The sequence below is a fragment of the Cucurbita moschata genome, unplaced genomic scaffold, assembly GCF_002738365.1.
Source record: "Cucurbita moschata cultivar Rifu unplaced genomic scaffold, Cmos_1.0 Cmo_Scf00025, whole genome shotgun sequence".
Classification (NCBI taxonomy): domain Eukaryota; kingdom Viridiplantae; phylum Streptophyta; class Magnoliopsida; order Cucurbitales; family Cucurbitaceae; genus Cucurbita; species Cucurbita moschata.
The window spans coordinates 749418-765873 of NW_019268541.1; the positions used below are offsets into that span (position 1 = coordinate 749418).

The following is a 16456-nucleotide window of genomic DNA, read 5'->3' on the forward strand; positions in this document are numbered from 1 at the left end:
ATGGAAATCGAGCGAAAGAAAGCTATGGCGGCGAAGAAATTCTGGAATATGGTACGAGCAATCGTGTTGATGCTGCGTAAGGAGTTATCGAAGAGTCGAATCATAATGTCCGATCTTCATTTGATGATGAAGAGAGGCAAACTCGCTGGAAAGGCCATGTTAAATCTGATGCATCTCCACCAGATCTCCGGCAGTCTTAGTCGCCAAACGGCCACCGACATAGCTCATTCCTTCGCTATTGCTCCACAGGATTACGAGTTTAGTTGCAGCAACAGCCCTGCTTTTCCAGCGCTGCAGCTCTACGGCAAGCGTGGAGGCAAGCACCACCACAAGTACAGCGACGTTACCACCGTCAGTGCCGTTAAACGAGTGCTGGAGATGCTGAACAACGAGGCTACATCAACGACGGATGTGGCGTCGCCTATGGTGACGCTCGGGATGAGTCCGATGGTTAGGGTAACAGACTCGCCGTTTCCAGTTAAGGACGAGGGGGACCACAAGGTGGACGAAGCGGCAGAGGCGTTTATCAAACGGTTTTACAGTAACCTGAAACAGCAGAGGATAAAAGCGGCCTTGGAATCTCCGTCGCCGTACCACCGTATGTGGGGCCGGTGAAAGCGAAACGAACGGTTTTGAGGTGACTTGTCTGCTGTGGGATATTATCAGGACACCATATCCGTATATACTTTCCTTGCGAGAAGAAATCTGAGCTGTATAGAAGTTTGTCGATTTTCCATATATGCTTTTTGAGTGAACGACATGTCGTCTTCACTTTGTATACCCAACACCACCAACCAAGTACGGATCTCGACGATCATACTTGACCAGAAGAATTATCTTATATTTTTCTCTCTCTCTCTCTCTCTTTTTTTTTTAATATTTGAGAAAATAATAATAATATTGTAATGTTTTTGTTTGATTACTGGTGAACTGAGATACTCCAGGATCAAATGGGCAACTACAGCTTTAAGCCAATATTTTTGTCTTTCATTATAATTGAAGTTTATCTCTAATTATACATTATAATTGATGTTCATAAATGGAGAAGATATAGGTTATTTTAAAAGCGACCCAATGATTTTATTGTACATAATGTTGGATAAAAGTGTCCCACATTGATTAATTTAGAGAATGATATTAATTAATTTAGGGAATGATTATGAGTTTATAATCTAAGAATGCACTCTCCACTGGTTTGAGGCCTTTTAGGTAAGCTCAAAGCAAACCCGGAGAGCTTATACTCAAAGTGTTATACCATTGTGGAGAGTCATGTTCCTCGATTAAGACAATGAGGGATGTTGGAATAAATGTGAAAGCAAGAAAGAAGTCTCTTCTTTTGATAAAGTTGGATGTGTGGAATTGAATGCAGCCATATATTGTTTAGAGGACACGTGTTTAAACGTAAGTTAAGAGTAGCTTATTGACATTAATGAGGCTTAATATTGTATTTTGTTCTCTAAAATATGAATAATATTACCTAACTAAGTATTATTTTTAATAATGAATTTAGATAATATGTTAAATCAATAAATAAGATGATGTTAAATCATTAAAGGTGGAACAGTTAATTAATTAAAATGATTGGTGATGATAAATAAATGAAAATCACTTTTATTTTCTTATTTTGTCATTTTGCTTAGGATAAATCACTCAGATTATACCTTAAAACAGAAAGAAATAAATGGAGAGGTGGAGACAGTTATAACTGTAAACTGGAATAACGGTGTTTCGACGCTTGGAATTTTCTTCTATATATATCTTTTTCTATTTCTTGTTTTCTTAAATTTTAGATTAAGATAGTAAAAACTATATTTTAAGATCAATTCCCCAATTATTTATTTATTTATTTATCTATGTTTAAGAAAAATAAATTAGAAAAACGAACAAAAAAATTTGAGGTCTATTCGATAACAATCATGTTTTTATACGAGCTCTCGTATCAATAAAGATAACGTTTTTTATTTATATATATAAAAAAAATTCTCTTAATTAACTCATACGAGAATTATATTTAAAACTTTATAATATAATAAAATATAATTAGATTCGGTTCATCTTTAATAAAGAGACCAAATTTTATGGGGTTTTGATAAAGGGATATGAATAATTGGAAAATATAATGGGTTTTTAAATAATAATAGTGCCATTGTTCACTTTTTAAATTGGGTATTGAAAAAGATTTTTTTTTTAATATATATAGATAAATAATATTGGGAGTTGTGGTTGATTTTGTCTTAGGAAGTTCCATCTGAAGAAGTAAAATTAAAAGATGTGGCCATTAACAAAAGGAACCAAAAGTAGGGCTACTTTCAACAACACAAACTTTATTGAAATTTGAAAGTGAAATCTTATCTTTAATGCAAATTTAAAAGCTTATAAATTTGACGCTTGATACATAAGAATAGAATTATAAGTCTGATCAATCCATTTATTTTGTTTGTTACCTTTAAAGTTTTTCAGTTGTTAGTTCATATTGTTGGATGAAAATTCCAATGATCGTCGGTTTATTTATTGGTACGAGACATTTTAGAGAAACCCAAAGCAAAACCACGAGAGCTTATGTTAAAAGTGGACAATATCATACTATTATAGGGATTAACACTAGCTTCTAAACTATCATTTTCATATAAATGTTGTAATAAATTCTATCTCTGCTCTCCCTCTTTTCAAGAAGGCTTCACCATGAGGACCAATTGAGGAATCATAATATAACCCTTCAATTGGCGATGCATAAACAGATTTATAAGCGAATCACTTTCATTGCCTCTTGTTTTGTGTATAAGAACGCAACACAAAACACGAGGTACTCCATAAATAGATTAGTGGCTGGGCAGTCCTTAGCTCCAAAAGGCCTGTTTTTGGTATTAAGAACTAACTGTACTGCAACGTCCATGAATAGATTATTAACAAGTAGTACCAGGAGGAAACTTAAATCCAGTTACAGGGTTTGCAGGATTTGGATTGTGTTGCATGCCTTTCAAGATCGAACACTCGATAAAATTATGAAAAGAACCTTTCTTGCTTATATTTCCCCCTCCACGATAACGCTCAAATCCACTTCTAGCAGAGATATTGTCTTCTTTGGGCTTTAAAACTCATCTGCTAGGAGAACTTCCACGCTCTTATAAATGGTGTTTTGGTCTTTTCTCTAGATATCACAATTCACCCCCTTTAAGCCCAGCGTCCTCACCGACACTCTTTCTTTCCTCCAATCGATGTGGGACCGTCACCACCCTTCGAGGCCAGCGTTCTTACTGGCACACTGCCTCGTGCCTACCCCTTAAGGGAACAACGAGAAAGTTGGCACATTATCCGGTGTCTGGCTCTGATACCATTTGTAATGGCTCAGATCCACTATTGGCAGATATTGTCCTCTTTCGACTTTTCTTTTAAAATGGATTTTAAAAATATTGAGATGGAGCCCGTGAGACAAAGCTAACTAAAGTAATCTCACTCAAATTCAGACATCCACATTTTAAACTTTATCTCGCATTTATGATTCCGGCACTCTAACCATTTAAGAAGATATTAAGAAGTTCAGGTCCATGACACATATTGTTCTATTCAGGCTTTTAAGTTTACAGTTCAACACCCTCTCACACAAACCCACTTTCACTCTTAGATTGAAAATTATTTATTTTTTATTTTTAAAAAATTAAGTTTATAAAAACACTTTCAACCAATTGAATTTTTATTTTATTATCAACATATAAGCCAAAATTAAAAAGAATTAAAACAATTGTTTTTGTTTTAAAATTTTGGGTGTAAACATTGAAAATATTTCTGAAGATGCTAAGGGTTCATTAAAAGTGTTTTAGTGTTAAATAATGAAAGTTTAGGAATTTATTAATAAATTTAAGGAAACGTTTTATTTATTATAAAAGAAAAATAATATCCAAAATAGTTGTTGGTAAGGGAAATGATTAACTGCTTTAAGCATATGAGAAGTAAGTGTCAGCTTGTTTTTTGGGAAGTGGTGGGACCCACTTAAAATAGAATATCCAATTTCCTAAATATCTTAATCCATTATTCCATTCCAATAACTCCAATATTTTATTTATTTATTTATATATTTATATTCCATTACCAACCACCGTCCACTTGCCGCAGCCTCGCCTGAATGATTGAGTTTCAGGCCGCCGGCGAACCCCACAGCCAGCTGCCATCCACGTGCCTTTCGTTTTTTTATTTTGAATTCTAACCGTGTGTTTACTAAAAAAACTTAAAAAAAAAAAAGAATAAATTAAAAAATTTCTCTAACAAAATTATTATAATTTAATTAATTAATTAAGTGGAAGGGAATTTATTAAATAATTCATAATTATAAAGGGGAAAAAGTTTGGTTCCACATCTTTAAAATAAAAGTTATTTTGGTCTGTTTTTAATGGGTAAAAAAGATTATTGAGTTGATATCAAACTTTTCAATAAAAAGAAAAGATAATTTTATATAAAAATTCAATATAAACAAGAAAAAAACACAAATATTTAATTTAAATTCATTATCTTATTCTTTTAAAATTTATGTAAATAAGGGTATTTTCGTCTGTCGATTTATTATAAAAATATTTGTTTTTTACGTTTAGCTATTGTTACAAAAATAAAAAAAAGCCGTTACTTTTCAAAAAGAAGTATTTAAATTTAGATTTTGTAGGAGATCGACACGTGGATTTAAAATTGGATATTTGGGACAGGAGGCGCAGGCGGCGGGGTCGCATCTGTGGGCATCTGTTCAATTAAGGCGGCTCATCAGATGAGTGAATTTCTTTCATCTTCTTCACTCTCTTAGTCACCCTATCCATTTCTCGCTGTTAATTTTATGAAATAATCGAAGGGGTTTTAATAGTTTCGATCCCTTTTGCGCACCGCTGCCGCGAAGCTTCTGATTTAGTGTCTAATCCCCAGTTTCCAACCACTAATCCATCATGATCGTCACCACATTTGATGAATCATACCATTTTTTTATTACGAAAACGGACAATCTCGATTACCCATTTTCTAAAATATCATATCGATCTATCGGATAATGGAATCAACGACCCCACTTTCTCACACTCTGTCCCGTTTTCTTGTTCTTAGTGATGCATTTGGTTCGGCCAAAGTTGACTTTGCGTCAATGCTCGCAAGTGGGTTTGATTATTTAATGGATGCCCATGTCCCCCCATTTCGTATTGTGTTCATCTTCCGCTTCTCTCTTTGTGTGGGGTGCTTCAAGTTTGAGTTCAGTGATCAGGGATGGAGAGCACTTTGAAGGAAATCGGCGATGGCGGTTCTGTATTGGACTTGGACCCGAAAGGAACCGTTGGTGGCGGCGTTGAGGACATCTATGGCGAAGACTGTGCTACAGAGGAACAGCTCGTCACTCCATGGACTTTCTCAGTTGCGAGGTAATCCAACTTTTTTGGATTTTGGGGTTTGGTGTAAGTGCTTTCTTTGGCTTATTTTGCCAATTTGTACTTGAATTCTTAGTTTCGTCTTTGTATTTTACTTAATCCCAACGTTTGGGAACTACTTGCTTGCTTTCTTTTTCGCTTTGATTTTGTGATGTTTCCCTCCTTAGGATTATCATTAATTCTTGAAAAACAGTCACTAGAACTGATGCTTCCTCGAGATTCTGATCAAGCTGCCCGCTGGATTCTTAGAATATTACTATTCCCTGTAAAATTAGAGAATATTGTTCTTAAAATCTTGACATGAATCCTTTTTTGCTCTGTGATATGATGCAGTGGCTACTCGTTGCTGAGGGATCCCCACCATAACAAGGGGTTGGCATTTACAGAGAAGGAAAGAGATGCTCATTATTTGCGGGGGCTTTTGCCACCTTCCATTGTTACTCAACAACTTCAGGTTGCCACTGCTGCTCCATTTTGAGTTCTTGTTCTTTCTTTTGATCATGTTCTTTAAGTACTTTTTTTATGATCTTTTTCATCTCTGATATCAGGAAAAGAAGTTGATGCAGAACATCAGACAGTATCAACTCCCCTTACAAAAATTCATTGCCATGATGGAACTTCAGGTTCTTAGATCCACCATTTCTCATTTACTTTGCTCATAATTTGTTTATTTTGAGCTTCACTTTTGATTCCCTGAAAGAACTGAAAAAGATTATCTTAGTGTTCGTTCTTCATTGGTCAATTTTGATTTAGTGGATCTTGTAATTTGGTGTACAGGAAAGAAATGAAAGGCTTTTCTACAAACTTCTTATTGACAATGTTGAAGAACTGCTTCCTGTTGTGTACACTCCCACAGTCGGTGAAGCTTGCCAGAAGTATGGAAGCATCTTCAGGCGTCCTCAGGGTCTTTACATCAGTTTGAAAGAGAAGTAAGGATGCTTTTTTTCTTTTACTTCATATATTTATGACTTTCAGGGTTTTATGTATCTTCTAACGCCGAGTCGTGCAGGGGTAAGATTCTCGAAGTATTGAAGAATTGGCCCCAGAGGAGCATCCAGGTGATTGTTGTGACCGATGGTGAGCGTATTTTGGGTCTCGGTGATCTTGGTTGTCAGGTAATTGCATTGGAAATATTATCGGAGGAATTAGAGCTACTTCACTAGCAGATCTATTGATTTTGACATGAATTTATTGGATGTTTTAGGGAATGGGAATTCCAGTTGGAAAACTTTCTTTATACACCGCACTGGGCGGAGTTCGTCCTTCTGCAGTAAGTATTGATTTGAAAAGACAATCTTTCTCCATACACTTAGAAGATCATTAAATCATTTTGCTTAATTTAGAGCTTTGAAGGATATTCTTCATTTCAGCTAATACCACATTTTCTTGATAGTGTTTGCCTATTACCATCGATGTCGGAACGAACAATGAGAAATTGTTGAATGATGAATTCTACATTGGGCTTAAACAGAGACGAGCAACTGGAGAGGTTCGGGACACGTCTTTATCTTACTCTTTTGCAGGCTTAAGTAAATTTGAGCTGCTATAGGTTTGTGAGTTTATAATGAACTCAAGTATTCTGCCTATGTTCAATGCAGGAGTACTATGAACTTCTGCATGAGTTTATGACTGCTGTTAAGCAGAATTATGGGGAAAAAGTTCTGATTCAGGTTAGAACATGATATCTATATATATATATAGTCATTGGTATCTGAAGTTTGAACGTTATGTACTCAGTGGTTCTTATTGAAATTTTCAGTTTGAAGATTTTGCAAACCACAATGCGTTCGAGCTACTCGCCAAGTATCGTACAACCCATCTAGTCTTCAATGATGATATTCAGGTACTATAAATTTGATACTCATTGTTCAGAAAGTTGTCAAATTCTCTTATCCATACTCCTTTTCTCTTGTTCAGGGGACAGCTTCTGTGGTTCTTGCTGGAGCTGTTTCTGCCCTCAAACTCATTGGCGGTACCTTGGCCGATCACACTTTCTTGTTCCTTGGTGCTGGGGAAGTAAGATCTCTCCTTCCTTGCCTCCATCCCTCCTCCTATATTTTGAAAATTCATGTGTTTAATGGTTGGGTTTCGTACTTTTCGGCATGGCTGCAGGCTGGAACTGGTATTGCAGAGCTTATAGCCCTTGAAATATCGAAACAGGTAACTTGTCGAGCTATACCGAACATAAATGGTTTACAAACACATTTCGTAATCTATGTTTCTTATATTATATGTTTTCTTTTCCCTTTTCTTTTAGACAAATGCTCCAGTTGAGGAGACCCGCAAGAAGATCTGGCTCGTCGACTCAAAGGTAGTAGAAGGTTTAATCTATGCACAGATACTTTATTTGAGTCGTTCATGGATATGTCCAGACACGCTTCGGATACTTGTCCGATTTGAGGATTTGGGTGCTAAAGTTTTTAACGTATCACCATGTCCTATTGGATTTGTGTCGTGAATTCGTATCTGTGTCCGTGCTTCTTAGAGTTTAAGCAACCTTTTATATCTTGATGAGTTAATGTTATTGGCTTCTTGTTTCAACCATAAAGAGAATGATGTTCTCTTGTAGGGATTAATTGTCCACTCCCGTAAGGATTCACTTCAACACTTCAAGAAGCCATGGGCTCATGAGCACGAACCTGTCAAGGATTTATTAAGTGCTGTCAAGGTATGTTCCTTGCCCCGTACCTCACCATAGTTCCTTACCCCGTGTCGACCGCCTAATTCTCTCTATTCCAGGCAATCAAGCCAACAGTGCTGATTGGATCATCTGGAGTTGGACGGACTTTTACTAAAGAAGTCATCGAAGCTGTGTCCGCCATCAACGAGGTTCTCTCTTCTCCCTAAATCATAAGCACATATACATGAGTTACATGTTTAGAAAGAATTTGCAAATAGGATCAACTTGGCTGATCATATTCCCCCAACGCTCACTGATGTTGCAGAAACCTCTTATTATGGCTCTGTCGAACCCGACGTCGCAATCTGAATGCACTGCTGAAGAGGCTTACACGTGGAGCGAGGTATATAACGAACACCATTTTAACACGAAAGCTTCTCTATTAGTTTTTCGACATTTATATTTACTTTGCTTTGCTATGCAAATTGAAGGGTCGTGCAATCTTCGCCAGTGGAAGTCCATTTGATCCATTTGAATACAACGGGAAGACCTTTGTCCCTGGCCAGGTTCTTTACTTCATCATTATGTTGAATGATTTACACTTCACCTCCGTTACATATCAAGAACTGACATTTTGAACTTGTCAAATCTCAAATCAGTCCAACAATGCCTACATTTTCCCTGGGTTCGGTTTGGGCGTTGTAATTTCTGGAGCAATTCGTGTGCACGACGACATGCTTCTAGCTGCCTGTAAGTACGATCGTTAAATGAGCAACATCACTAACTGACTTACATACATGCATGCACATTTGGTCTATGAACTTGTCGATAACGACATGCTCTCTGAACTTCATTTTTAATTTTCAAACGACGAGTATAACTACAATGTTAGAATGATTCTCATTTCGTCTTTGCTGCACCAGCGGAAGCGTTGGCTGCCGAAGTCTCCGACGAGAACTATGAAAATGGATTGATCTACCCACCCTTCACAAATATCCGAAAGATCTCAGCAAACATTGCAGCTAAGGTGGCTGCCAAGGCATATGAACTTGGTGAGACATTTTCTTTGATTATGTTGCTATTCTTGTATTAGTTTTGAATACTCTGCCAACTTAAATCCTGTTCCCCTCGTTTGTGTGCTCTCCAGGCTTGGCAACCCGTCTCCCACGCCCTGCAGATCTTGTCAAGTATGCCGAGAGCTGCATGTACAGCCCCATCTACCGAACCTACCGATAAATGTAACGAAGTCTCGTCGTGCAGGTCTCTATTTTCGAGCTTTTAATGGGAGCTCTGGTGTGTGGTTAAGAGAGAGCTCTTGAAGTCTTCCCCAATATGTTTTAGTGTAATGATCCTAATGTTGTTATGTTTTCCTTCATAAATGAGAACTTATATTTGTTAATGGAATAAGCTCAAATAAGCTTTTGCATCGAATTTTGCTCCAATTAACCGTTCATGCCTACTGTTAGTTGATACGGTCAATGATTATCAGTTTCATGGTTTAAAACGCGTTTATGAGGTAAAGGTTTCAACATCTCTATAAGAAATGATAGATTCGTCTTCCTCTCAAACCGTTGTGGGATTTAACATATGGGCTACACGGGACGTTCAATCTTTTTGTTAAATTAGTAACAAACATCATTATCATCAATTCTTATATTAAGATAAATCAATATTATTAGATCATCTCAATTATTTACGCATTATTATATGGACAGATAAAGTATCACAAGTCACAACTTATCTTCCACGTGTTAGCCTTCCACCACTCAGATTCATTGAGTGCCGTCGATCAGCGTGCAATGAAAGTACAGCTACCGTTGATCCCACGTCAGACAGGGCCCACTCACCAGACTTAATTTATCGTGGGTTATAAAGTCAGCCAGCTGCCCATCCATCTCATTGACGTGTACCGCCCTGAATCCTCCATTTACACTATTCGAGAATTCCAGCCGTTGGATCCTTAAAGCGTGTCAGAATCTTTTGCAATCAATGAGCTATTATTAGCAATTAATTTTGACCTTCACGTATAGTATTATTTATAGTAAAAAAAAAAAATATATCTTTTAATTCAACTTTTAGATTATGTTTCAATATTTTAAAATTGGATAATTTAGTTTCTAACTTTATAAAAATAATTAAAATAGGTTGTTAGATGGTTAATTCTAATTGAAAAATGATTTAGCCCTAATTAGTATTTTATGCGTATTTTTATAATAGCCTCGTCATTTCTCCGAGTTTAATTATAAAAAAAATATGTTTATTATCGTCCTGATAAGGCACAGTACAATCATTAAAATAATTAAAAAAATTACATAATCTAAAATGAAATAATCCGTAAATTTATACGCGTGACAAATACAAGTTTGGTTGAAGAATAAATAAAAATATATTCTCAAATTTAGCAATTAATTAATTTAATTTTGTAAAATTTAAAAGAAAAGTAGGTTAATTTCTATTTTATCTATTTTTCATCCTTGACAGCTCATTGGCATGACGCCCGAAATGTAGTGTTGGTGTGGGCCCAGAGTTGGAAAAAAAGAAAAGAAAAGAAAAAAAAAAAGAAAAAAAAGAAGTGGGCCCACACCGAGCTTTTGACGTGCCACCTTGCAGTTAGCACAGATATTGTGTGTGTAAATTCACTTGCGTATTGTTGTTTGGCGTGAATTTAATTCGCTTATATATATTCCCATCACGAGCAGAAATTAGGAACCATATGACTCATTACACATTTATAATTCAAAAACTATATATTAAAATTCTTTTATTCTTCATGTCCCACCAACTATTTTATTTTTAAATTTCTTAAATTTTTATATTAAATTTAAGAAAAAAAAAATATATATAAATATATATTTGATGGTAGAATGGGAAGTCAAGTATGGGGAGTCGACCAGAACAACGGCGTCAACAGCGTGGGAGGAGTGAAGGACACGTGGCGATGGAAGCCAAAAGGGATTGAGTACGACTAAAAGAAAAAGGAAAAAGGAAAAAAGAAAAAAGAAAAAAGAAAAAAGAAAAAAGAAAGTCCATCCATCGCCTTTCCTTCTTCAAATGCGTGTGGCTTCTACCTATATATCGACTCACACGTGTCAATATTGCATCTGTTCATTCTTCTTTCCCTTTTTATCTCTCCCTCTTCCCCTTCCTTTCATTCTCTCCCTCTCTCTCTCTCTTCCTTACTCTCCCCCTTTTCTCTGAGACCCCTCCGGCTCAGAACAGGGGGCCATGGACGAGGCCTCCGCCAACGACCTCCAACTCCACCGAGACGATTCACTGCACGACCTAGACCTCGCATCCACCAGTTCCGGTTTATCATCCATACTCAGCAGCGATGATTTCCGAAGCTCCTCCAGTTCCGGCGACATCTCCGTCACCAGCACTAGTTCCGGTGAGATTCCTGCTATTATTGTGGCCGAGGCCGCCCTGGATCCGAGGTCTGTTGAACTTACCACGTCGATGACCTCCACCACGGTGTTAGAACCGGCTAGACGGAAGTGCGTCGGGAGGAACAATAGGGCGGGACTGCACTGGGGACTCACTTCGGTTATCGGACGGCGGAAGGAGATGGAGGACGCTATAGCTGTTAAGCCTGGATTCATGTCTTCAAGATGCGATCACGTCGGAGGTTGTACGGCTCCAGGTTCCAGAACCTCCGGGGAGATCTCGCCCGTTCATTTCTTCGCCGTTTACGATGGTCACGGCGGCTCTCAGGTGCGTACGTCCTCTCAATTTCCATCGTCTTCCTAAGAATTTGTGCATTTCGAATTTCGAATTTCAAATTTCAAATTACAAATTAGGGCTAATTTTGTGTTGACCTTTCGAATGATTACAGCATTAGATAACTCGTCCTTCACCAGAAACAGCTAGAAAAGAACTCTAATTCTTTTTTTTCTTTTTAATTTCTTTTTTCTTGAACAGAGAATCTCCAAAAATAATTCGCAAATAACCTGTTTTAGAAAAATATTTTATGTTGACGCACCATTACCTATTACTATTATTTCTTTTCTTTTTCGAAGCTAATAATTGCCTTTTCCACTAAGGATGACACATGTCATGCAATGAATGGTCCCCGTCGAAAGAATTAAGGAGGTTCCCATTTTAGTATAAGGACACGTGTCGTTGAAGCCCTCTTTTTTTTTTGTTCGCTTTAATCGGTTTGGAGGTTAGGTATGGGAAAAAAAAATTCTCCATTTAATGCACGAGACCTTGAGAGGTCGCTGAGATTTAAATTCTATGATGACGTAATAATTCATTTTCCTGGTGACGAAAAAATGGGGTCTTACTGTTTTATTATCTGACGTGTTTTAATCACGGGATTTATTGGTTTAATCGACTAATAGAATCACCAATTCTGAGAACTCGCACGATTTCCAATTCCTTTACTGGGTGGTCTCGCTTGTATCTTGTTCTTCATTCAGTGAATGGCGCGTCTAATTAGGAAGAGACACCAATTGGTTTATTTTTCATCATTTTCTTGCCATTGGGAGTGAGCTTTATGTTTTTTTTAATATAAAATTTTGAATTTTGTAGTACTCCTTTTGGATTCTTTTAAAATTGGAGTGTAAGCTAACAAAAAATTATCAATCAAGCAAAAAGGATTGCATGATTAGATTGAATTATTTGTTAAATGATGGACTGTATATCATAATTCGTTTTAGAAAATTATCTTTCAGAAAATATTGTTTATTCCACCAACCAACCGCCCACATAGCATAAAAGAGTAAAATAATTATGACTTCTCAAAATATTTTGGAAACTACCACCATATTTTATGAACATCACACGATATTTATTAAAGAAATATCTATTTTTATGATGCACGCCCACCCATACACCATTAGAAAATTTATTTTGGGCTAGGTGAGTAGATAGCTGTGGATAATGTTCCCCAATAGCTGCCCTGTCTGCCCAAGAATCATGATCTGTGAGCGAGATTTCCAGCCATGTTTATGATCTTCGGATTCTTGGGAAGTTGGAAATTTTGGATCGAAGTTTAGTTGAATAATTGAAGTCATCGATTTGTGTGCTTTATCAATTGTGTAGTAGTTTAACACTTTTGTGAAAGTATGATTAGGGTTGAAAGTTGATTGTCTAACTGGGTGTGCTGTGTTTATTTAATGCTAGTGAACTGATTGTTGTACAACAAGCTGTAGAGCATATTAATTCTGTTGATTTAAGTCTGGTACTGATTTCCTCCGGCGTCGATTCGTCGGGCTTATCATCTTTTCAGATATATGACACCCAGCTAACGACTTCGTGGAAACTTTAATATATATATAATCTATAGGTGGCCAATTTCTGTGCGGAGCGGATGCATGAAGTGATAGCGGAAGAGTGGGGAAGAGAAGGAATCAAAGGCCATGAATGGCAGAAAAAGTGGGAAGTTGCCCTATCTAATGGCTTCCAGAGGACTGATGATGAGGTCGTGTCAGAGGCGGTGGCAACCGACATGGTTGGATCCACTGCGGTTGTAGTCGTTCTATCTGGCTGCCAGATTATTGCATCCAATTGTGGCGACTCTCGGGCGGTTCTGTTCCAGAAAAATAAGGCGATTCCATTGACAGTCGATCAAAAGGTCATTAGTTTCCCAAACCCAGTTACAATTTTAATTCCTGTAGCGTTACACGATTACTTCTTTAGATGAATCATTAAGGGTAAGCATTTGTTTTATTGATCGTGTTACAGCCTGATAGACAGGACGAACTCCTGAGAATTGAAAGAGAGGGAGGCAAAGTCATCAACTGGATGGGGGCTAGAGTGCTTGGAGTTCTTGCTATGTCAAGAGCCATAGGTTTCCACCTCTCTCCCTCTCTCTTTCTCTCTCATCTTGGCTTTGTGAATGTTGCCTTTGCCTTACCTTAATTTCGATTCTCTATAAATCAGACCTATCAGAGATATACGTGTCTATACTTGGATGATTTTTCAATTTTGAAGACTATTCCACTGTGAGTATAGCCATGCTCCCATGGCTTATGGGCCTCTCTCTCCTTGTAGAGTGTCCCCCAATTATTTCCATTTCTACTGTCACTGATAATAGAAAGGATGAGGGGGAGATTTGACAGAAACTGGGATCTAGTGATTCAATAGAGTAGTCCTACATTATCTTATAATTGCATACACTTGCATGTGGGTTTTGCTCTAAGCTTGACAAATGGCTTTATGTGTATGGATGTTCAGGGGATCGGTATCTTCGGCCATGGATAATTCCAGTGCCGGAAATTAGTTTCACAACGAGGAGCGACGAGGATGAATGTTTGGTTCTGGCAAGCGATGGGCTTTGGGATGTAATGACGAATGAAGAGGTTGGGCAGGTGGCTTGCCATCTTCTTAGGAGGCTCCGCAGGTCGTCGACACCTGATGACACCCCCCCGGCACAGATTGTGGCTAATAATCTCACTGAAATGGCCTATGGAAGAAACAGTTCCGATAACATTTCTGTTATTGTCATCGATCTGAAAGCAAGGAAAGCAAACCCACAGAGGTAATGACAGAAAATGCAGGAGATTCTCATTGTTCTTCCAAAATCGTGATATCTGGAAGCCAAGGTTCTAATAGCTCCACCCTGTTTTCTTCCATAACTAATAGATAACATACCATATTAGTTTTGGTCACTGTTCTCACCACTCTGCATCAAAAAACGTGTACAGAGCCCACTAACAAAATTGAAAAATCTGCTTTGCTTGGTCATGGAGAGAAATTGCTCTCTCTCTAAAATTTCCTATCAATTTGAATTGATTTTTCTGTTCTTTTATGTTCTTCCGAGAGTCCTATAGTAGAGAATGTATCTAGGACACAAGTCCTTGAAGATCATCAAGATAAAGAAAATATGCTTGGAGTAGAACCATATTAGATCTTTGACCATACCAACATTTATGTAAACTTTCCTGTGTAATGCTCTGTATGTGCCCGCCTCTAGCCTCTAGATTTTGCACTTTCATCCGCAATCTCTGAATTGAATTGGATAGTTTGAGTGAATCTACCTACCTTATACCTCCTAATTCAGAGTCTTAATGTGAGATCCCACATCAGTTAAGGAGAGGGAAAAAAACGAATCCTAATTTATAGGAGTGTAGAAACCTCTCACTAGCATTTTAAAAACTTTGAAGGGAAGCTCAAAAAGGAAAGTCCAAGGAAGGTAATATTTGCTAGCAGTGGGCTTGGATCGTTACAAATGATATAGACACAACACGATGTGTTAGCGAGGAGGCTAAGCTTCAAAAGGGGAGTGGAAATGAGGTAGTGTACCAGCAAGGACGCTGGACTCCAAAGAGAGTGGATTGGGGGGAGTGGAAATGAGGCAGTGTACCAACAAGGACGCTGGGCTCCAAAGGGGGTGGATTGGGGGTCTCACATCGATTGGAGAAGGGAATGAGTGTCAACGAGGACGTTGGGCCTCGAAGGAGGTGGATTGTGAAATCCCACATTACTTTATAAAGATATGAAAACATCTCATTAGCATGTTGAAGAACCTTGAAGATAAGTCCAAAAGGGAAAGTCCATCTCCCTCTGCCTTTTAAGAACCTCAAAAGAGAAGTACAAAAGGGAAAGTCCTCTTTTAAGAACTTAACAGACGAGTTTTAAGAACGTTGAAGGGAAGTCTTTCCATCTCTCTCTAGCAGTGTTTTAAGAATCTTGAAGGGAAGTCGAAAAAGGAAAGTTCAAAGAGACAATACCTAACCAACTCGTTGAAAATTTAAGCATGGCCTAAAAACTCTAGAGGGTTAGGACTGAAATCGGAGGTTAGCAAGATTAAAGAAAGCACCCCTTTGATTTTTGAGTGGTGCACAGGATCCTTGCTGAATCCCCTTTGAATTTTGAGTTCTTGATGGTGTTCAGCCAGTCGGCTACGACCAGGGCCGTCCTTCCCACCATTATAAGAACCAGACCGCTGGTTGCCTCGTGCAGCAACACAATTGCTCGCTATTTCTACTCTTCTACCCATTCATGTATTTTCTTTTCTATAACAATACTCCAAATCAAATATATTTCTCTTCTTTAATAATCAAGAAAACCACAACCAAAATAAAGAAATACAAACACAAAAAGCGTATGGCAGCCTGACGATTGGAAAGGAAAATCGATAAATTCATGGGCATTGGTGGATTCTGGCGGCGCCCACAAGCGCCATCTCAGAAGCGTCGAGCTTCCCAAAGAGGATGTTGTGGCCGTAGCGTTTAAAAAGATCACGGCGTGTTAGGTGACGAGGGCCACATCGGAATCAATTACCTTGCCCGATGCTTTCTAAGATGAAGAAAGTCTCGAACACATCCCCTGCAGATATATTTCACGTTCATCAAGTTTGTGTAAACAAAGAATTGCGAGTGGCTGGACGGCTATGATAACGATGGCGAGCTTCCAGGCCACGGCTACACCAAGGCTCATTGCTATGCTCACAGCTGAAGTGGTTTGAACTAATACTAATAGACACGCTCTGTCTGCTACAAGA

At 37.9% G+C, this 16456-nt stretch overlaps 3 protein-coding genes across 3 annotated transcripts; all 3 read left to right on the forward strand.

Moving 5' to 3' along the window:
- LOC111461331 lies at positions 1 to 615 on the forward strand. The gene has a single exon (XM_023104829.1). It carries the CDS (start codon positions 1 to 3, stop codon positions 613 to 615), a length of 615 nt encoding a protein of 204 aa, XP_022960597.1.
- Positions 616 to 4939: 4324 nt separating this feature from the next.
- On the forward strand, positions 4940 to 9441 carry LOC111461666 (NADP-dependent malic enzyme). Its single transcript, XM_023105273.1, has 19 exons — positions 4940 to 5384; positions 5724 to 5844; positions 5939 to 6013; positions 6168 to 6319; positions 6400 to 6505; positions 6595 to 6660; positions 6784 to 6879; positions 6989 to 7060; positions 7150 to 7233; positions 7308 to 7406; positions 7503 to 7550; positions 7648 to 7701; positions 7960 to 8058; positions 8130 to 8219; positions 8336 to 8413; positions 8502 to 8576; positions 8670 to 8760; positions 8934 to 9062; positions 9158 to 9441. The coding sequence occupies exons 1-19, from the start codon at positions 5233 to 5235 to the stop codon at positions 9244 to 9246; spliced, it is 1776 nt and encodes a 591-aa protein (XP_022961041.1). The 5' UTR covers positions 4940 to 5232; the 3' UTR covers positions 9247 to 9441.
- Positions 9442 to 11142: 1701 nt separating this feature from the next.
- Positions 11143 to 14903, forward strand: LOC111461658 (probable protein phosphatase 2C 6). The gene is made up of 4 exons (XM_023105263.1): positions 11143 to 11721; positions 13298 to 13585; positions 13696 to 13801; positions 14188 to 14903. Exons 1-4 carry the CDS (start codon positions 11236 to 11238, stop codon positions 14493 to 14495), a joined length of 1188 nt encoding a protein of 395 aa, XP_022961031.1. The 5' UTR covers positions 11143 to 11235; the 3' UTR covers positions 14496 to 14903.
- The last annotated feature ends 1553 nt before the right edge of the window (positions 14904 to 16456 follow it).